The sequence below is a fragment of the Diabrotica virgifera genome, chromosome 6 (genome assembly GCF_917563875.1).
Source record: "Diabrotica virgifera virgifera chromosome 6, PGI_DIABVI_V3a".
NCBI lineage: Eukaryota > Metazoa > Arthropoda > Insecta > Coleoptera > Chrysomelidae > Diabrotica > Diabrotica virgifera.
The window spans coordinates 243,765,339-243,788,215 of NC_065448.1; the positions used below are offsets into that span (position 1 = coordinate 243,765,339).

At 31.2% G+C, this 22,877-nt stretch overlaps 1 protein-coding gene across 3 annotated transcripts in view; it reads left to right on the top strand.

Moving 5' to 3' along the window:
* Window positions 1–22,877, top strand: part of LOC114336520 (ADAMTS-like protein 1) — a 1,384,970-nt gene that overhangs the window by 936,429 nt on the left and 425,664 nt on the right. For all 3 annotated transcript variants that reach the window (XM_050655007.1, XM_050655009.1, XM_050655008.1), the window contains one exon: window positions 8,773–8,874. In XM_050655007.1, coding sequence (XP_050510964.1) covers window positions 8,773–8,874 — 102 coding nt within the window. The remainder of the gene's footprint in view (window positions 1–8,772; window positions 8,875–22,877) is intronic.

Below are 22,877 nucleotides of genomic sequence, written 5' to 3' on the forward strand. Positions count from 1 at the left end.
ACATCTACAAATGTCTATTATTTAACATACAAACAATAGTTCCATCCATAAAACCGCGTCCGTAATCCAAGAAATCCCCCCTTATCTGGGTCAGTGTTTACCCTCCGTCATTCTATAAGTGACTTGAGGCCATTATCCGTTGGCTCAAAGTTTCATCAAGCGAACTATCTCGCTCTCCACAAGGTCGCTCTATCCATATCGACACAACAAGAAGGTCTCATATATGACGCGAAGCAGAAAACAAAATGCGATCGCCGACTCCTCAAAGCCCCCAAAACAAAACTGGATCGTTCCCCTTAGGGGATAGAGACGTTGGTCGAGACGGAAGTCAAAGTGTAACGGAATTACTGGCGAGACAATCGCCAAGAAATTTTGTTGGTTGTATGAAGGTTTGCGGTTTTGATTTTATTTAATATTATATTTGTCTTACGTTTCTTCCAATATATCAAATTAAAAATGGAGTGGTATTGAGTTTGACAATAAAGTCAAAATTAGATCTGCTTGGAACAGCGTTTCTAGCAGCAAAGTAGAATGTGTTGTAAGATTAATACCTTAAAAATACTTAAAAATCTTAATTTATTAGAAATATCTAAATATTATAGTTAATTATGGAAACCAAATAAATTGAAATAAAGTTTTGTTCTTATTTTGAAACTTTAGCGCACAATTCATACAAGATTAAAAAACCGCTAAATGCCCCAAAAATGAGTGGCGCATACAATATTCCAGCTACAAAAGATCTGATGTGAATATTACGTGGCGCGAAAATGTATTTATATTTTGATCCAAAACAAAATTATACTTTTATTTTAATAGCTATTTGTATAACAAGGGAGAAAAGTGCTACTTTTCCTCCCGAGAATGAAGTTTACTAATCAGTCAAGGGTACAGTACTCATTCAAGGGAGGAAAAGGCACTTTACTCCCATGTTATACATATTGTTTTTCCACCTTCCTCAAATAAATAACAAGTCATTTTTCATTTTTACTTAATTTATTTATGTAACTAACCAACAAAATTTATTAAAACTAAAACTAACAAGTAGGTACAATATAACTGTCAACTGTCAAATATAAGTCAAATTATTAATGTAAAAATTGTTAAATCAAAATAACAATTTACTGTTTTTTACCATTCTGCAAAGTACAGGGTGTTTTATAAATAAGCGTTAAAATGTATAGATACTTACGTAATAGAAAATAGATATTGTACAGGGCGTCAATAACTTATATTTCGTGAATAAAATACCATGACGTCACTTTTACTTTTCCTCCCTAGGAAGGAAAAGTACAACTTTGCTCCTTACAATCAGGTCCGGAAAGGTATACTTTCGGTAGAGGTAGGTGGAAAAAGATTTTACCATAATATTTGCTCAATTTGAACTAAAACGCGCCACAAAAGGGCAACTTTGATACACTTTGAAACTCTTTTGTGGAGCGCTTATTTCAAATTTAGCAAATATTATGGAAAAATATTTTAAAATAAAACTAGAATTTTGTTTTGCATCAAAATGAAAGTACATTTTCGCGCCACGTAATATTCATATCAGACCTTTTGTAGCTGGAATATTGTATGCGCCACTCATTTTTACGGCGTTTAGCGGTTTTTTATTCTTGTATCAGGAGTTTTTCAAAGTTATTTATAAACTAAATGTATGAAGTTGAATACAATGCTTCTCGATTACACGTTAAGCTTTATAAATGGTCACCTTTGTCGCATTATCTCCCAAATGATCTAGTGTCCATCGAATGTACACCAAATTTTTTTTGGGATGGCCGGTTAATGAACTCTGATTGCCCGTTGCCAGATCAAATTTAGCGTCGTAACCACTACAACTACATAAACCATTTCGGGAATAATCGTTAATTATTGGATTATACTTTTGTAGCTTAATAACTTCTAAACCGCTTAACCGAATTTGATCACTAAACATGAATTTGAAACGTATTGACCAGTAGTATCTGATGCATCTAGTTCAACTATGATAACTGAAGCTACTATAAGAATTATTGAGCTTGAAAAACCGTTTTCCCATAGGAAATAGAATTGATCATACTTATGAAACCTATAACTTAAAAATTCGAATTTTCCTGGATATGAGGTATACACTGTCAGATTTGTCTAGAGTCCTTATACAAATGCTCAGTTATTGGCGCAATTCGTAGGTTGAAATTTTGAGTAATTGTCGAAAAACCAAAATTTTCAAAGTTTAATTTTTTAGTTTTTCGGCTATACTGAGCTGTAGGTATGTCTGATTCTGACGTCTTAAACACCATTTGAAAGCTTAACACTATTGATTTGGTTTGTTTGCGGTTCTTCTGTCTCTTCTTGAACCGAAGATATATACCACCACAAAATATGCCGTTTTGTACCTACCAAGTCCTACAGCTGGCTTATGGGTGGTCAAAAAAGCACGGCTTTTGGGGGTGAAAAATATATGTTCGAGATTTGTCCGGAAATGGATAAAATGACTAATTCTAAGCAACTTTTGTTCTATAAAGTTTTTTCACCAAGCTAACACTTTTCGTGTTACTTGCGGCTGAATATGTTAAATTTTCTACAAAATAACCACGTTTTCAAACGGCTTTTCGCAAATAACTCAAAAAGTAAGTATTTGTTCGAAAAAAAATTCGTATCAAAACTATAGCACGTAAAAAAGTGAAAAGCATGGTGTATACAGTAGGTCACTATACTTAGTAGAAACAGAGTTATAGCTAATGAAAAATAGGTTAATATTCGTCAAATTCCAAATCGAATATTTTAACGTGCCATAACCAAAAGCGAAGCACTTTTTTGGGGAAAACTCATTTTAACTTTTTTAAAGTATTTAAAAAATGTTTATTTTTGTTTTTTAAAAAAGTTTTTAGCATCAAAGGTAAACAAATTACGCTCAAAATAAAGTTGGTCGTCCCTTTTTTTTGGTAAGTAATCGGGCAAATCACCCCCTAATTAGCTTTTCAAATGAACTTAATTGTTACCACTTCTCAAGTCTTTTACTCGTGTATGTATTGATCATATGGTATTAATTATTATTAAAAAAGTATTATTAGTATTATTAAAAATAAGCACATTGTATCGATGAAACTTACAGATCCTATAAACACAACATAAGTAAAGTACCTTATGAAGCAGTTACGATTAATTTCATTTAAGTTGCTAATTGGGGGTGATCTTCCCGATTTTTTTGCCAAAACAAAAGGGACCAACTTTATTTTGAGCGTAACTTGCTTAATAGAAATAAAGCTTTTTTTGAAAACTTTAAAAAAGTTGTAATGTGTTTTTCCAAAGAATGCTTCATTATTTGGATATTTCACATTGAATTATTCTCTTTGGAATTTTTCGAATATGAACCTATTTTTCATTAGCTATAACTCTGCTTTTGCTAGGTATAGAGACCTAATATATATACATCGTTTTTTCATTTTTTTATAGGCTATAGCTTTTTACAAAATGCTTACATTTTGAGTTATTTGCGAAAAAGCGTCTAAAAACGTGGTTATTCACTTGCAAATATTCACTTGCATATAACTCGAAAAGTATTGATTTTGTGAAAAAACTCTATTAAACAAAAGTTATTTAAAATTAGTCAGTTTATCCATTTCGGGACTTATCTTGGACATATATTTTTTCATCACCGAGATGGGGTGAAACTCACCCCCAGGGCAAAAGCACACATCGGCACCATATCACTTTTTTCTTTGATATGTTAGCTATGCGTATGCTAAATTTCATGTCAGTCCAAGTGGTTCTTTAAAATCTACAGCAAAAGCCGTGAAAGAATGTACTAATTAGGGCATGGAACGAGATAACTTGAGAAAAATTTTACAACTAAATACCTATTCAGCTGATATACTGATTTTCAGAAGGTGAAAAATAGTATTTTCAATTTTCGACCGATAAATTTCACGTAATCGTTTTATCGGAATAACTTTCTCGCTTCAATCAACACAATCACTTAACAAAACGCCAAGAGATATCGTATTACCCTTCATATCAATAATCAATGACTCCTTTCATCAACCCTCCTTGGTAATCCAAGACAGCCCCCTCTATTTAGGTCAATGTTCATATCTCTCGCCATTTCTTTAGTAGCTGCCGAGGCATTACTTTCAGACCCAAGTTTTCGTTTAATAAACTTGATTTTTAGAGTATTTGAGGTGTAGGATATGAGTAGAGTATGTCATTAATGCCGTATTTGTAAAGTAGGTTTCTGTTTATTATTAAAAAAAATGTAATTGAAGTTATACTTCTTTACGATCGAAAGTGAAATTTTATAATGCCGGGCGCATGCGCACACAGACAGTATGTATTTCGTTGCTAATATTTCAAGATATGTATGTGTCAGCGCTGTCAGTGCAAATAAGTCATATTATATTATATAAAAGGATATATTAGTGTTCTTAGTAAATGTATTTTTATTATAATTTTTGTGTCTTTGGATTTGTCTTCCTCGGGAATAAGATATTTTATAATAATAGTAAGTATATTTATTTAAAATATTTTTGTATACTTCACTTGGTCTATTAAATTTGTCAGTATGTATGAGAAATCTTGTAACCTGTCAAAGCAAAAGGAATGTAGCTCAGTGGTAGAGCGTGTGACCGGAGATCAAGAGGTCCCAGGTGCAAATCCAGGACGATTCATATTCTTTTTTTTTAATTTTTGGTATCGTTTTAATAAATTTTTTTTAAAAGTGGTAGGTAAAGAAAGTTAGTTTAATATTTAAACAAAATACAAATAACCTGTTAAGTATATTAATTTCGTTGAAATCATAATAATAGGAGTATAACTTCTTACGTGCGTACAAAGTACTTTTTTTTAGTTATAAATTGAAGGTGAAGTCGAACAAAAGTATAAAAATTGAGCTAAAAAAAGAGCTTCCAATTCCAATCCGTAAAAAATTACGAATTATCAAATGTTAGGTTTTCGGTCAAGTACGTTTAAAAAAAAATAGAAAAGTGGTACACTAATCTTCTTCTTCTTGTAGGGCCTATCCGTTTTAAATATTGGCGACCATCGCGGCAATCTATACTTTGCACACTGTTGCTCTAAAAAGATTTGTGGTTGTATTGAACCACGTACGTAGATTTTTAATCCCAGAAATCCTTCGCCTTCCTGGTCCTTAATTTACTTCTTCTTTTTCCTGTAAAATTAGTTGCAACAGTCAATATCTCTCACAGTTCCTCATTGCGTAAAGTATTCGATTTTGACTGTTTTTATTGTGGTTGACAGCTCTTTTTTTTTTGTATTCTTAATAAAACACCCTGATTAGTAACGTGGTAAAGAAAAGATATCTTCAGAATTCGACGTTAGAGCCACATTTTGAAAAATTCAATTTTCTAGCAGGTGGCGTCTTTGAGAGTCCAAGACTCACCTCCGTACATCAATATAAGAAATATATAACGTCGTATTAACCAGATTTTTATGGGTATTGATAAATCGTGAGATTTGAATGGTTCAGCCAGTTTTTAGTATGCAGATTTTGCTTTCTTTATTCTACGTTTGATTTTTAGGAAATGGTCCCATTTTTCCTTCGAAGTTCGTACCAAGGATTTGTACGATATGATATTGGTTGGTGATAAGAAATTTGATATTAAAGATTCCAGCAAGACACAAAACTGGAACGAAAAACATTTTTTTAATATAGTACCTTCTTTAACTGTAAAATATTGCAAAACCTCTAAATTTTAAAAAACCGCTTGGATTAACATGAAATTTGGCGAACACATAGCTAACACGTCAGAGAAAAAAGTGATATTGTGCCGATGTGTGCTTTTACTCTGTGGGTGAGTTTCACCCCCTCTTTGTGGTGAAAAAATACATGTCCAAAATGAGTCCGGAAATGGATAAAATGACTAATTTCAAGCAACTTTTGTTCCATAGAGTTTTTTCGCCAAGTCAATACTTTTCGAGTTATTTTCGAGTGAATAATATGTTCATTTTTCAACAAAATAACCACGTTTTTAGACGGTTTTTCGCAAATAACTCAAAAAGTATGTATTTTCTAGAAAAAAACATTTTTAGCAAAAATATAGCCTGTAAAAAATTGAAAAAAAAAATGGTGTGATATGTTACAGCTCTATACCTAGCAGAAGCAGAGCTTTAGCTAATGAAAAATAGGTTAATGTTCGTCAAATTTGGAATCGAATATTTCAATGAGAAATAATCAAAAAATGAAGCACTTTTTGGGAAAAACTCATTTTAACTTTTTAAAAGTGTTTACAAAAAGCTTTATTTATAGATATATACAGTCGAATGCGCTTATTGGAATATCATTTATGTAAAGAAAAAGTATTTCTATAACCGGGATATTCCAATATTCGATCATTGGTGGCTAGTAAAAACGTTTCGGGACCAAAAATTTATATTCCTTAAAGCGGGATATTCAAATAACCGGTATTATAATAAGCGGGTTCGATTGCACACCGTTCTTAGGCGTTAACGCCCTTCGGTAGGGATCTATGGAGGAGTATCACCAAGCCGCTAGCCCTTATCCATTGCCGTACCGCTCCTCCATAGGCCGATCACACGCCAGTATAGTCCAGACCAAGCTGTAGACTACAAACTATTGAGTTTTTTACTACGGCGTTGGCCTTTTATTAATTTCATGACCTAGCTGAGGCTCGAACCAGCGATCACAAATCGCAAATCCATTAAAGTCGATCGACTGCGCCTCAGCTAACTGGACCGTCTAGATCGACAAAAAAAAAACCAAAAGCTTTATATCTGCTTTATAAAAAAATTTCTAGCCTCAAACGTAAACAAGTTACGCTCAAAATAAAGTTGGTGCCTTTTGTTTTGAAAAAAAAATCGGTAAAATCACCCCTAATTAGCGTATCTAATGAACTTAATCGTTACCACTTCACAAGTTTCTTTTACTCGTAGATGTATTGTTTTTATGATCTGTAGGTCTCATCGGTTCAAAATTTTTATTTTTGAAAGGGCTGCAGTTAAAAGGATTTGAACGAGTCACTAATCACGAGTGTATGCAAATTTAGAAACACCAAATCTTAACCAGTTTGTGTCTTACATAAAAACAAAAAAATACAAAATATTCAGAAAAGCATAGACGACTTTGTTTTGTTCCTTAAGATTTTTGGTATCTCTGACAATTTTGAAGTAATTAAGAAACAAACCATGTTTTTTAACATTAAATTTTTTTTAAAATATATTCTAAAACCAAATTTTTTCAAAAATAAGCAGTTTGAATTAATGAAAATTACAGATCATATAAATACAACATAAGTAAAGTAAGTTGTGAAGCGGTAACGATTAATTTTATTTAAGATGCTAATTAGTGAGTGACCTTCCCGATTTCTGTTTGCCAAAACAAAAGGGACCATCTTTATTTTTTACTTATTTACGTAAAATAACTTATTTACTTTTTGCGTAACTTATTTACTTTTGATGCTAGAAATTTTTTTATAAAATGAAAATAAATTTTTTTTAACACTTTAAAAAAGTTGTAATGAGTTTTCCCCAAAAAATGCTTCATTTTTTGGATATTTCACGATAAAATATTCGATTTGCAATATGACGAATATGAACCTATTTTTCATTAGATATAACTCTGCTTCTGCTAGGTATAGAGCCCTAACATATACACCTTTTTTTTCAGTTTTTTACAGGCTATATTTTTGCTAAGAATCATCTAAAACATCTAAAAACATCTAAAAACGTGGTTATTTTAATATCAATAATTGTAAAGTAATTATTACTTTTAATGGGAAATAAGCCACAATTTTACCAAAAAAATGATATTATTAACGTTTCGAAGCCCAAATCGGGTTTCGTTGTCAAAATACAAAATACTACTAAAATAAACAAAAATGTTGTTGCTAAGTAAAAAAATTCTTCTAATAATTTATTTAATCTGACTCATTTATATTGGCAATTCAGACGTATATTATACATTTTAAAGTAGAAGACTTTAAAATGATATCGCCAATATCTATGAGTTGCTTTCCTGGGACGACTTTACTAAAAGATAGTTCATTCGATTACATGAAATAAATCCCAACTAAAGAATATCCGTCACAAAAAAATCATAGCATGTGATCTGTCTTTAAAAAGACGACCAAATGCAACGATGACAGTAAAATTCTCGCGTTAGAGATTCCATAGTAAATCACGAGGGAAATATTTTTAAATATTTATCGATATCATTTTAAAGTCTTCTACTTTAAAATGTATAATATACGTCTGAATTACCAATATAAATGAGTCAGATTAAATAAATTAGAAGAATTTTTTTACTTAGCGACAACATTTTTGTTTCTTTTAGTAGTATTTTGTATTTTGACAACGAAACACAATTTGAGCTTCGAAACGTTAATAAAATCATTTTTTTGGTAAAATTGTGGATTATTTCCCATTAAAATAATTAATTGATATAAAAATACCACAAGAAAATAGCTTCAGAACAACGTGGTTATTTTGTTGAATAATGAAATATTCACTCGCAAATAACTCGAAAATATTGACTTGGTGAAAAAACTCTACAGAATAAAAGTTGCTTAGAATTAGTCACCTTATCCATTTCCGGATTTATTTTGGATATATATTTTTTCACCCACTATAGAGGGTGAAATTCACCTCCATGGCAAAAGCACACATCGGCACAATATCACTTTTTTTCTTTGACATGTTAGCTATCCGTGTGCCAAATTTCATGTCAATCCAAACGGTTTTTTAAAATTTACAGCAAAAACTGTGAAAGAATGTACTAAATATTTTATTGTAAAATCACACTTATAATCTTTTTTGTTACAGGTGACGTGCTGTTTACCAATATGTTCCTTACAAAACAATCACACATATGATGAAGAAGTTCCTAACGACTTATCTCTGATCTCTTCCGATGACTCAGACCAGGTAAGACTCAAAAAATAAAGCTTTAATATGTAATACGAATTAAGAACAAACAGAACTGTTTCTCATTTTTTATAACAAAATATTTCTATGTCATTCCCGAATAAAACTCGAAAGACTACATTTATCAAAATGCTACTAGTAGGCTATTGATTATAATCAAGTATATTCAAATGGGAAATAAGCCACAATTTTACCTAAAAATGATTTTATTAACGTTTCGACGCCCAAGTCGGGTGTCGTTGTCAAAATACAAAATAATACTAAATAAATAAAATGTTGTTGCTTAGTAAAAAATTCTTCTAATAATTTATTTAATCTGACTCATTTATATCGGCAATTCAGACACGTATTATACATTTTAAAGTAGACGACTTTAAAATGATATTGCCAATATTGATGAGTTGCGTTCCTGGGACGACTTTACTAAAAGATAGTTCATTCGATTACATGAAATCAATCCCAACTCAAGAATATCCGCCACAAAAAATCATAGCATGTGATCTGTCTTTAAAAAGACAACCAAATGCAACGGTGGCACTGAAATTCTCGCGTTAGAAATTCCATAGTAAATCACGAGGGAAAACCAGGAAAAACCTCGTGATACTATCATATACCAGGAACGCAACTCATCAATATTGGCAATATCATTTTTTAAAGTCGTCTACTTTAAAATGTATAATACGTGTCTGAATTGCCGATATAAATGAGTCAGATTAAATAAATTATTAGAAGAATTTTTTACTAAGCAACAACATTTTATTTATTTAGTATTATTTTGTATTTTGACAACGACACCCGACTTGGGCGTCGAAACGTTAATAAAATCATTTTTAGGTAAAATTGTGGCTTATTTCCCATTTGAATATACTTGATTATAAAAATGCCACAAGAAAATAGCTTCAGAACAACAGCTATTGATTATGTTCAAAATAAGAGAGCTAAAAGGAACTACAACGTTAATGGGATTTTATAATCTCATATAGTCAATGGACCTCTATATTTGAAAAAACCGCGGAGTGCTACCATTTAGATAGGTGCGTTTTTGAGAAAGGGGCGAATTAGTCCCTAGGCTCAGAGTGAATTAGGGTAAGTTCTACGCACGTTTGGTACAAACACGTCTATAGGAATATTATTCCAGATTAAATTTACTATCGAAATATCACATTTTAGAGTCAAAAATAGTTTTTTTTTACAAAAATATATTCAAAAGAAAATCAAGAAAAAAACACCAAAGAAAGCAATTTTGTTTTTTGCCCCATAACTTTTTTCCTCATGGATATAGGTATAGGTATTGCTTCAGTAAAAAATAACTTTAGTTTTTTCTCTTTAAAATGACTTTTAGTAGAAGTTACTAGGATTTATATTTTCCGAAATAGGATTTTTCAAATTTCACCGCTCACTGCATTTTTAGGGCCATTTTCCCCATTATTTCGCAAACATTGTTCTGTAACTTTTTTCTACGCATTTCTAGGTATATGTAATGGTACATTTAGTAGAAATAGAAGTCAATTACCTTTAAAATGATCTATTGTATAAGGTTGTGCGACTATTTTTAAGCAAGTTATGCTTTTTCAAGTTTTTATACTTTTAATGATTTTTGATATTTTTTATGATTATTGTTTAAATTTCTTATTATGACCTTTTTCTTGTTCATTTAAATATATACATTGTGCAATAAAAAGAGATTATTTTCTTTACTTTAAAATGGTGTATTGCAAAAAATCCTAGGACAATTTTTAAACAAGATATCCGTAGAATATCCAAGGGTATCCGTAATTTGAGAAAAATTTTAAAATTTTTTTATTTTTTTTAATTGGAAGAACATAGTTGGATATTATTACATAATTTTTAATTCCAAATAACTTTTCTTAATAACACTTTTAGATATTGTGAAATATACTTCTTGAGCTTCATTCTTCACTTCACTCTTGAGCGAAATTCATATTTTTTAACACACCTCGTACACTATTGATAAAATTTTATATCTGATGGTTGCATCTCAGGTTTTAGATTATGCAGAGCATTTTATAAAGAACAATTTTTTTCATAAAGTTAATAATAAAAAAGTTTCCATATGGTTCCAGCTTAGTGGGACCTGTGGCATGTGTATTGTGTATATGTCACATTTTGAGAACGCATATCTTGTTTAAAAATAGTCCTAGAATTGTTTACAATACACCAATTTAAAGTAAAGAAAATAGGCTTTCTTTTTCGTTGCACAATGTATATACCTAAATATATAATAAAAAAAGTTATAATGAGAAATTTAAAAATAATCGAAAAATATATTAAAAATTATTAAAAGTATACAATTTTCAAAAACCATACCTTGATTAAAAATAGTCATACATCCTTCTACATTAGACTATTTTAAAGGGAATTGACTTTTCTTCCTACTAAATGTACCATTGCATATACCTAAAGCTGCGTAGAAAAAAGTTACAGAACAATGTTTGCGAAGTAACAAGGAAAATAGGTCAAAATCGCTGTGAGTAGCGAAGTTTGAAAAATCATATTTTAGAAAATATAAACTATAGATACTTCTATCAAACACCATTTTAAAGAGAAAGGATGGAAGTTATTTTTCTGTGAAGCAATACTTATACCTATATCCCCATGGGAAAAAGTTATGGGGTGAAAAACAAAATTGCTATCTTTCGTGTTGTTTTCTTGCTTTTCTTTTGAATATATTTTTGCAAAAAACAATATTTTTCACTTTGAAATATGATATTTCAATAGTAAATTTAACCTGGAACAATTTTCATATAGACGTGTTTGTACCAAAAGTGCATAGAACTCACCCTAATTCGCCCTGTGCCTAGGGACTAATTCACCCCTTTCTCAAAAACGCACCTCTTTCAATGGTAGCACTCCACGGTTTTTTCATATTTAGAGGTCCATTGACTATATTAAACAATAAAACCCCGTTAACGTTGTAGTTCCTTTCTATAATACATAATCAATAGCCTATAGTGTAGGAAACGAAGGTCGAACCTCGCAAAATGGACACAAGTCCAGTTTTATTTTTTTTTTCTGGTATATCAAGGGGTGCTTATTATAAAACTATTTTTTTCTTAAAAATTTCGACCCGTAACTCCCCTTTTCGTCCTTTTAAAGGGGGTAATTTGTGGCTTTTGCGAAACGTAGCCCATCCTGCACCTTTTGCAAAAAATTTACTTATTAGTAAAATGAAGAGGACTAATATTTCCTACTATTTATTTCCCGACAGCATATGTCTATCAGCCACCGTTTAGCGGGGGTGGCGCCCCAAAGTTGACAAATTTTTAAAAAAGATGACTTTAAAAATGTTTTTTTCCTAACTGTAATGATTAAGAAGAAACCCTACTGCAATTAATCACAAATAAGTGGCTGATTTTTTGGTATAGGTTTCATTTAAGGGCAATTGCCAATTTTTTAATTACAGGATGTTACATTTTAAAAAACCCCTTTTTATACCATCTGAACCGCCGCGCCCGTGCTAGAGTAAAAAAACTTTCAGCGATTATCCATATACTGGTGTTATTTACAAATTTCTATAATTCACCCCCTTTTTTCCGAAACAACCCCAAAAAAAAGGACAATTAATAAAGAAAGTGATTTTTTTGGAATCCTTCACACACCATGCCCTTTATTCAAATGCTTCATATATCACAAATAAAACGGGATAATACCCGAAGGTTGGCTGTATACCATCTAGTTAAATAAAATTAACATCAAGTAAAACTCCCTAGTGTAGTTGGTATATTTAATAAAAATTCTAAAAAAAATTTAAAAATCCAAAAGGATTACGTTCATAGCGTTTTCGGACTTATCAGTTCATCATCAGTGAACTCTCTGTCCTTGCTAAATAGCCACAATGCCAAACACTGGTCAAGATGTATGTTCTAACTACATGATGAAATTTGTTAAACAATTTGGCTTACATTGGATTCCAACGGATTAGTACTAGGTACATGATCCTCTACTCCATTAATTAAGAGATTTTTTTTTATGAATAGGTCTACATTGAACTACGTTTAGTCTGTCAATAGGATTGACAGACTAAACGTAGTTCAATGTAGACCTATTCATATATAAAAAAAATCTCTTAATTAATGGAGTAGAGCATCATGTACCTAGTACTAATCCGTTGGCATCCAATGTAAGCCAAATTGTTTAACAAATTTCAGCATGTAGTTAGAACATACATCTTGACTAGTGTTTGGCATTGTGGCTATTTAGCAAGGACAGAGAGTTCACAGATGATGGACTGATAAGTCCGAAAACGTTTTGAACGTAATCCGTTTGGATTTTTAAAAATTTTTTAGAATTTTTATTAAATATACCAACTACACTAGGGAGTTTTACTTCATGTTAATTTTATGCTTCAAATATCATTTTTTGCACGTTCTTATAACCCATGCATGGACACCAAAAGCGATTTCTTGATGCAACCCCTGCAGTAAAAAAAATAAAATAAAGGTGGGGTTGGAAAAAAATTTTTTTTTGCTTTTTGACGCATATGGACATATGCTCCATCAATAGGGTTTTTAATAAATATACATGATAGAGGAAACTACCTCTATCCTTGAAAATAAACTGCAGAAACTACCCCCTCCCTTGGAGAGCATGTTTTTACGATTTTTTCATTACCGATGCATTTTTTAAAACAAAAACCTATACAGAATGAAAGACCAGTGTTTTCTCTACAAATAAGGTCCTATGCATTTTTTTCGTATAAGCAACCTTACGGCACAGTGGCGCCGTAAACCTCAGAAATGCTTTGGCGGGCTCCAGTTTTTGTTTTTTTTCGTCACCTATTCATTTTATTGACAACGTACTTATGATAACAATTTTTTGTACAAAAGTTTGCAATTATTCTAGTATCCCAGGTTCATTGAGGAGAGGGTACTCTAAGAAAAAGAGAAATAGTTCAACAAATACCATTTAGTAACATCCAACTAATGATTCTACGTAAGCAACAACTTCCGCGGGTCTAGTATTAACTAGGCCGTAGGCGCAAAATTTCGGCTTCAGTGTTATTTAAATACATTTATTTTTTTGGAATCCTGAGAAAACTAATCAATATTTTTGTAAAATTTAAACCTTATTACATAATCTTTATGTAAATATAATGAAAAATTACACTATTACCAAGGGCCGAAAGTCCCTTAGAATAAACAGAAACTTTCTTTTGAAAGATATTTGAAGTTAAAATCACTCTAAATTTTCGTTTTTTTTTGCACCCCTGCAGTTTATTAAAATAAACATTATAGAAACTTTCAGGGACTTTCGGTCCTCGTTAATAACGTAATCTTTCAATTTCCGTTTAAATTTTTCAAAAATACTTATCAGTTTTCTCAGGATTATAAAAACATGAATAGATTTAAAATCATTGGAGTCGAAATTTTGCACGCAAGCCCTTAATTAATATGCTTATTAATGTTTACTATAATTTGTTATATTTTCCTCTCCCATAATTATACACTAATTTTCGAATCGATATGCCCACAATTTATGATTTTTCCGCTCTTACCTATTGTGAATTTTCTAAAAGTATAAGTCTAAAAATACATAAAAGTTTCGAACATTGTACTCGATGTCCCTCTTAAAAATTTCAACCATAAGAGCGCTAATATTGTTAACAAAAGCTATAAAATGCTTCCGAGAAACTTGTACCATCATCGTAACTTTTCCAATTTGCTAATAATCTTTTTATATCGAAAGTCTTGTTTTATATACACTACAAAATACAATATCATGACGTTTTTCTCTACTGAAACCCCCACGAAAGTTATAGTCATAAAATGAGACAATATACTGGCCTAATATCGTTGGGATAATATGTTGACAATATCAGCGGACCTTTCTCCTTTTGACCCAAGCGATATAAGTGCAATAAAATTATATCATAACTGAATGAGGATATTTTTTATCAGACTGTTCTGACCGTGGATTACTGAAGCCTCTGGTTTGATATAACATTTGATATATCATATTGAGGATTTAAATGGAAAAAACAAAAATAATACGAAAAATGCTTGAAATCTAGAAAAAAAACCTAAAATAGTCAAACGCGGACGAAGAACACATCAAGAACATATTAACATAGTCCAGAAAGCCACTGCGCATCCGCTACGAAAAATATTCTGATTCGGATTTTTTGCACAATCTTACTCAAAAAGGACTCCTTTTAACAAATTTGCATGTTGCGAGGACCAAAAGGTGGTCAAAAATTTTTAAACAATTTTTTTTCTTTTTTTCCTAAAATTATTTTTTTTTTTGGGTGGAAAAAAGTTATTTTTTGGTTTTTTGGATCATTCCAAACAGAAAAGGTCTTTAGTGACTTTTCTCTAAAAATGATAGCTTTTGACATATAAGCGAATAAAAATTGAAAAATTGCGAAATAGGCCATTTTTAACTCTCAAAAACTCAGTGGCGGCTTTTGGGGGTAGGCAGGATAGGCCGGGCCTACCCAATAATTTTAAGAGCTTTGAAATAGAAAAAGACATATTCAAAAATTATGTTAAAGCATGTAAATAACTTTTAAATGTATTAAATCACTCAATACATTAGCGTCCGTTAAGACAACTTTGTTATTACCACATTCACAGAAAGCATCGAATCGTATTTTAAATATCATAGGCCCGCTCGGAGCTGGCCGACTCCGCTCACATAAGATCTCCCTACAAAAAGCGTTCGAAGTGAAGTAGCTTGCAGGACAACGATTTTTATATTGTCGTGTTATGCCTGGTGTATAGGCCCGATTCAAACTGGCCTTCGCTCACTTCACACTTCGCCGGGCTTCGTTGCCGATAACAGAATTATCGAATTGTAACTGACAAATTTGCACAAAGCAAAGAGAGAAGAATAAACCTGCTCTATAAATAATAAAATATGTAAACTATTTGTATATTTTAGTTCATAATTTGATTTAGTTTTTAAAATATAATTAAATGTAAATCTGTTACAGTTACCTTCTAAGTATTTTTATAGTGTGGGAAATAGAGGTTGAACCTCGCAAAATGGACACAAGTCCGGTTTTATTTTATTTCTGGTATATCAAGGGGAGCTTATTGTGAGGCTAACTTTTTCTTAAAAAATTTCGCCGCGGAACCCCCATTTCATCCCTTTAAAGGGGATAATTTGGGGTTTTTGCGAAACGTAGCCCTAATTATAGTAAAATGAAGGGGACTATATTTCCTACCATTTATTTCCCGACAGCATATGTCTATCACCCACCGTTTAGCGGGGGTGGCGCCCCAAAGTTGACAAATTTTTAAAAAAGATATTTAAAAAAATGATGTTTCCCTAACTGTAATGAAAATTAAGAAGAAACCCTAGGGAAATTAATCACAAGTAAGTGGCTGATTTTTTGGTATAGGTTTCATTTAAGGGGAATTGCCCATTTTTTAATTACGGGGTGTTACATTTTAAAAACCCCCTTTTTCTCATTACCTATGCATTTTTTTAAAACAAACTTATACAGAATTAAAGACCACTATTTTTTCAACAAATAAGGTCCTATGCATTTTTTTCGTATCAGCAAACGTTACGGCACAGCAAACGGCGCCGCAAACCTCAGAAATGCTTTGGCGTGCTCCAGTTTTTGTTTTTTTTTTTTCGTCACCTATTCATTTTATGGATAACGTACTTATGGAAAATAAAAGAACACATTGTCTGATACACATTATGACTTATGCATATTTTATTTTCTTTGCACCTTAAAACCACAGTAGTGGCCCAAAAACAATTTTTTATTATTTTCTTAATTAATTCTCCTTTTTTTCTGTAGTTCCGGGGAAAATATGGGGGTGCATTATACAAATTTGTAAATAACACTAGTACATCGATAATGGCTGAAAGTTTTTTTTACTCTAGCATAGGCAGTTCAAATTGTATAAAAAGGGGTTTTTTAAAATGTAACACCCTGTAATTAAAAAATTTGCAATTGCCCTTAAATTAAACCTATATTAAAAAATCAGCCACTTATTTGTGATTAATTGCCGCAGGGTTTCTTCTTAATTTTCATTACAGTTAGGGAAAAATATTTTTTTAAAACATCTTTTTTAAAAATTTGTCAACGTTGGGGTGCTACCCCCGCTAAACGGTGGGTGATAGACATGTGCTGTCGGAAAATAAATAGTAGGAAATATAGTCCTCTTCATTTTACTATTAAGTAATTTTTTTGCAAAACGTACAGGAAGGGCTACGTTTCGCAAAAACCACAAATTACTCCCTTTAAAGGGATGAAAAGGGGGTTCCGGGGCGAAATTGTTTAAGAAAAAATTAGTTGCATAACGACACCCCTTGATATACCAGAAAAAAAAACCGGACTTGTGTCCATTTTGCGAGGTTCAACCGCTGGTTCCTACACCTACACTATTATACATAAAAATAAATTTATATTTGCATATTATGTATTATTATACATAGCTATATGTAATTTGCTGGCTTGGCCTACCCAAAATTTTACCCCACCAGCCGCCACTGCAAAAACTATGTGAAATACTGAAAATTTGAATGTTGCCAAGGTAGGTAGATATTCTTTAAACATCGATTAATGAAATCCCGAAGAGTTTTTTGCAATACAATATTCAAATCTCCTTTGTTTTTTAATTGCTAATCAAGCGTGCGCGACACTATTTTCCACCGACAGTATGGTGCAAATGAAAGGAATAAATTTATTATTTCGTAAACCGGCGACTTTAAGGAAAAATCCCGAAACAGTTCGATTTTTATTTTTAAGTTATAGTAATAGTAACGGACACTGAACAAGCATACCAACAATTATTATAATCGGATAAATATATTGTTTTGTCTTTGACCAGTATTTGCTTTTAGGATTGGCAGGTTGCTTATTATGGCAATCGCCCTCTACATTTTATCCGGGATTGGGACCGGCTCTGTGGTATCCGCATAGCTACTCGATCTACCCCGCAGTTACCACACCTAATGTTAAAATAAAAATATCGAAAAAGAAGTGAAAAACAAAATTTATAAAGCAATCATCAGACCAATAATGATATACGAAGCAGAAACCCTACCTGAGAAAGAGAGGACAAAATATGCTAGAAACGGCAGAAATAAAAACCCTTCGAAAAATCGATGGTATAGCACAATCGGACAGAGATAGACTAACATGTCTAAGACGGAGATGCAAGGTGGAGAATATTTTTATTAACTAAGTAAGAAAGAAAAAAGTAGAATACAACGACCACATAAGCCGAATGAAAACAAATAGAGCAGTTAAGGTTGCCAAAGGGCCGGTACTCCATTAGTATGAAGATCAGTTGGAAGACCACAGAAACTATGGAACTACAACTTACTGGAGCCACTTTGAAAGAACAGACTAGACTATCATATCTGCACAAAAAGGAGAAAAAGAAGAGGATAAATATATATAGGTATTTGCCTTTCTCACTCAGTGTAGGTTCATCAGATGTGAAACCGAGATAACATTGACAAACTCTGTGGTATATTTCGAAAACATTTCTTATATATTATACTAAAACTGTGTTAACATAAATTACAAAAATAAACTAAAGTGTTAACGGGCATCGGTTAATCTATTCAAAAATGAAAAGAATGTGTGTGTACTTTGTGCGCACGTAAGAAGTTATACTTCTACTACATATTATGTGATTTTTAAGACAATACCAAAAATTTAAAAAAATAAAAGAATAAAACGCACACAAACACATTGAAAAATGCCACAAAGAAAAAATGATTTCTGAACGATAATAATTGTTGGCAAAAATTTTAAATACGCATTTTCTGAAAAAAAAAATTATATAACAAATATACTTACAATCATAAAATGCGTAAAAAAATAAAAAAATAAAAACTTGCATCGGGAATCGAACCCGTGAATTTCGGGGCGCTTTGATTCGTAATCGAAGCCTAGACTCACTCGTCCAATTCCACATTATTTGTCATGTGGAAAAATAGGGTAACTGAACGTTTTACTGTTTGACAGTTGTTTTGAATATAATTAAATTATGTAGTTTAAATTTTGCAGAAGAAAATATTGAAATATAACAAAACAGTAAGAAAACAATATATTAGATGAATATTGGTAGAACTTTTGTTGGTAATCAAATTAAGTATGTAAGTCAAAGCATTACATGCCTACTAGATAAATAAATCTACGCCAAAAAATCATAATTTAAAAATAAAATTCGGACCTAATTTGGGATTTCTCTCTAAAATCCCCATTCTTGAGAAAATAAATGTACAGTAGAGCGTCGATTATCTGAACGTCGATCAACCGAACGACCGCTTATTCGAACTATCGACTCCCGCGTCCCGCACTCGAATACCGAGCAAGCGTTAGTAATTGACGCTTAAAATATCTTCAATTTTCTTCAATATTGTATCCAAAAATATTTATGTTGTTGCAAAGACTGCACTTTTTTGTTTAGTTGCTAGTTGTCTTTATCAAGATATAAATAAATATGTAGGTATATAAATATGGCTTTTATTCACTTGTGGATAAATATGTATGACTATAAGTATGTATTAATATATTGTAGTTCGATTATCTGAACAAATCGGTTTTCCGAACACCTATGTCCCCCAATTAGTTCGGATAATCGACGCTCTACTGTATTTCAACCTAATCCAAATATATAATTACAATATGATTATAATAAAAACTGCTTACCAAATTAGAATGAGTTTTCGTTGTCCAAAATAGCTCAAAGATATAGGTATATAAAAACTATTTAAAAAGGCAGTATAACTATTAACTAATTGTTGTTTGTTGTTTTTTTCACACAAATTTTAAAACGTAACAACCATAAATAATCTAACTACAGCTGTGCCACAGCTGCCATATTGAATAATTTTTGACATGTCATTTGAACATCCAATCAGAACAAAGTTATAATGCGCATGCGCCAGGATCATAGGTTTTAACATATAAAAATTCACCCTCATATCGCCGGTAAAGAAGTATAACTTCAATAAAAGATATTTAGAGTAAATAAGATATAATAATTGAATAAACTTGAATAAAATTAAGTACATCATTAAATATTGCCGAGCTTGCGACAGGCAGGTATTACGAATATAACAGGATCAATTAAACCTAATAACATTACATACAATATCCATTTTAGATTATTAGGCTCGAAATAAGCTCTAACAACCAAACCCACTAAATCAGGCTCTGTATGTGGTCTCCCTAAACCCAAATCAATTTCTGCTGACAAGATTTAGTAATATTATAATTAATTATACCTGTCTATCAGTATTTCTTGATTCATTAGATGAATTATATACTGAAGCTTTTCCTATGAATAATACAAAATAGAGTACGTGTACAATAAACTAGACGAACACACTAGTAAAACTCAATTTTGTTTTAAGAATGGCTTCGGAAAAAGGGAAGCACTTTTTCAATACGTGTGCTAGTTGAAAGATGCAGAGATGTCGATTATAATATATACTTGTGTTTTATAGACTTTTAGAAAGCTTTTGACCTGGTGAAACATGATAAACTAATAGATATTTTAGGGTCATATAATATAGACGATAAATATTTAAGGATCATTTCCAACCTCTACCAAGAACAAAGGCTAAAATCAGAATAAAAAGCGAGATTTCTGGAAAAATCAATATCGAGAAGGGAGTAAGACAGGGATGTGTCCTGTCACCTTTGTTGTTCAACGGTTACTCTGAGAAGATATTTAAGAAAGCTTTAGAAGACACCTCGGATGGTATAATTATAAAACAGGAAAAGACTGTAAGACTTGTACAAACTTCTAAGTAGGTCAAACCGGCAAACGAGTTTATGTTCTCAAAAAAATTGATAGTGTGTAAAAAATGTTTTATTATCAGCTAAGTACTTTCAACAGATAACGTGCCATCATCAGAACTTCCTAAAAGAACATTTAAGACAAGATTTTTTTATATAAAAATGAAAGATTGAAAAACTTACGTCCTCTTATAAAACCTTCATAGAAGAGCAATTGCTAAACGACACAATGATAAACATAGATCCGGGGCAAAAGCCACAGATATCGGGTATGACAACCCCTTAAATTTAATAAATTACATCCAATTTCTTTTTTATTTTAAAAAGACAACATGGCTGAGTCAAACCATTTTGAGCCCACGTGAACAGCTGAGGAGGACTGTCATTCATTAAAATGATAAAGAAGGAACCACTATCCTATGCGACCTCTATATTCGTAAATAATAATTAAAGATTAATTAAAATTGAAAATGACTAAAAAGCCATGTATAGATTAAATGAATTTTAAGTTCAGATATTAAATTTTAAAATTAAATTTTCAAAAAGTTACTATTATTAATTGAATTGAAATGTTAACGTGTAAATAAGTTACCAAATTCTTTTAAAAGCAAAACTCTTTTAGTTTGACCAAGTGTGGAAGAAGTTAGATGAAATCAAACCTAGGAGAAATATCATTTGATAAGTTACAGGGTTCGAAAGATGTTATTTTATAAAATTAAAAATGTTATTGATTAATTTAGACAAATCTCAATTATTTTACTTGTTTACAAATATTATGTAATCAATGAAAGAGAATTCAAAAATACCTAAAAAGTAATGTTCAAAGAACTTTCACAAATTGTTGGGCATACTGTATACTAAACCAAAATTATTAAAGAAATTTCTTAAAGATAGGATCAAATTTACAATTTAATTGAATCTGTGTATTGACATTTTAGAGGGTTTCTTTTCATTTCTCTGCTTATTTCTAGATCTTCTAGTAGATTCATTTTGGTATAGTTATTATTAGGTAGGTATGCTATGTAGGATCCTACTATCTCTTTCGGTATTATCTTCTACATAGCATACCTAACAATAACTATACCAAAATGAATCTACTATAAGATCTAGAAATAAGCAGAGAAATGAAAAGAAACCCTCAAAACTGTGTTAACACCCAGATTCAATTAAATTGTAAATTTGATCATATCTTTAAAAAATGTCTTTAGTAATTTTGGTTTAGTATACAGTATGCCCAACAATTTATGTTTTTTGAACAAAGTTTTTTGAACATTACTTTTTAGGTATTTTTAAATTCTCTTTCATTAATTACATATTTGTAAACAAGTAAAATATGTGAGACTTGTCTAAATTAATCAATAACATTTTTAATTTTATAAAATAACAGCTTTCGAACTCTGAACTTATCAAATGATATTTCTCATAGGTTTTCTTTCATCTAACTTCTTCCACACTTTGTCAAATTAAACAGTTTTGTTTTTAAAAGAATTTTGATAACTTATTTACACGTTAACATTTCATTTCAATTAATAATAGTCATTTTTTGAAAATTTAACTTTAAAATTTAATATCTAAACTTAAAATTCATTTAACCTATACATGGCTTTTTATTCATTTTCAATTTTAATTAATTTTTAATTATTATTTACGAATATAGAGGTCGCATAGGATAGTGGTTCCTTCTTTATCATTTTAATGAATGACAGTCCTCCTCAGATGTTCACGTGGGCTCAAAATGGTTTGACTCAGCCATGTTGTCTTTTTAAAATAAAAAAGAAATTAGATGTAATTTATTAAATTTAAGGGGTTGTTATACTCGATATCTGTGGCTTTTGCCCCGGATCTATGTTTATTATTGTATCGTTTAGCAATTGCTCTTCTATGAAGGTTTTATAAGAGGACGTAAGTTTTTCAATCTTTCATTTTTATAAAAAAAATCTTATCTTAAATGTTCTTTTAGGAAACTCGGATGATGGCACGTTATGTGTTGAAAGTACTTAGCTGATAATAAAATATTTTTTACACACTATCAATTTTTTTGAGAACATACATTCGTTTGCCGGTTTGACATAATTATAAAAGGCAATGTATAAATTACCTGCGACATTCTGATGACACGTTCATTCTGGTAGATAATGCTGAAGCACAGCAAAGCCTAATGGACCAAGTACCGACAGCCTGTAGAGAATTTGGAATGAAATTTAATACAAAGAAGACAAAATCTATGGTCATTAGCAAGCACCAAACCAGAAGGGTAAAGGTA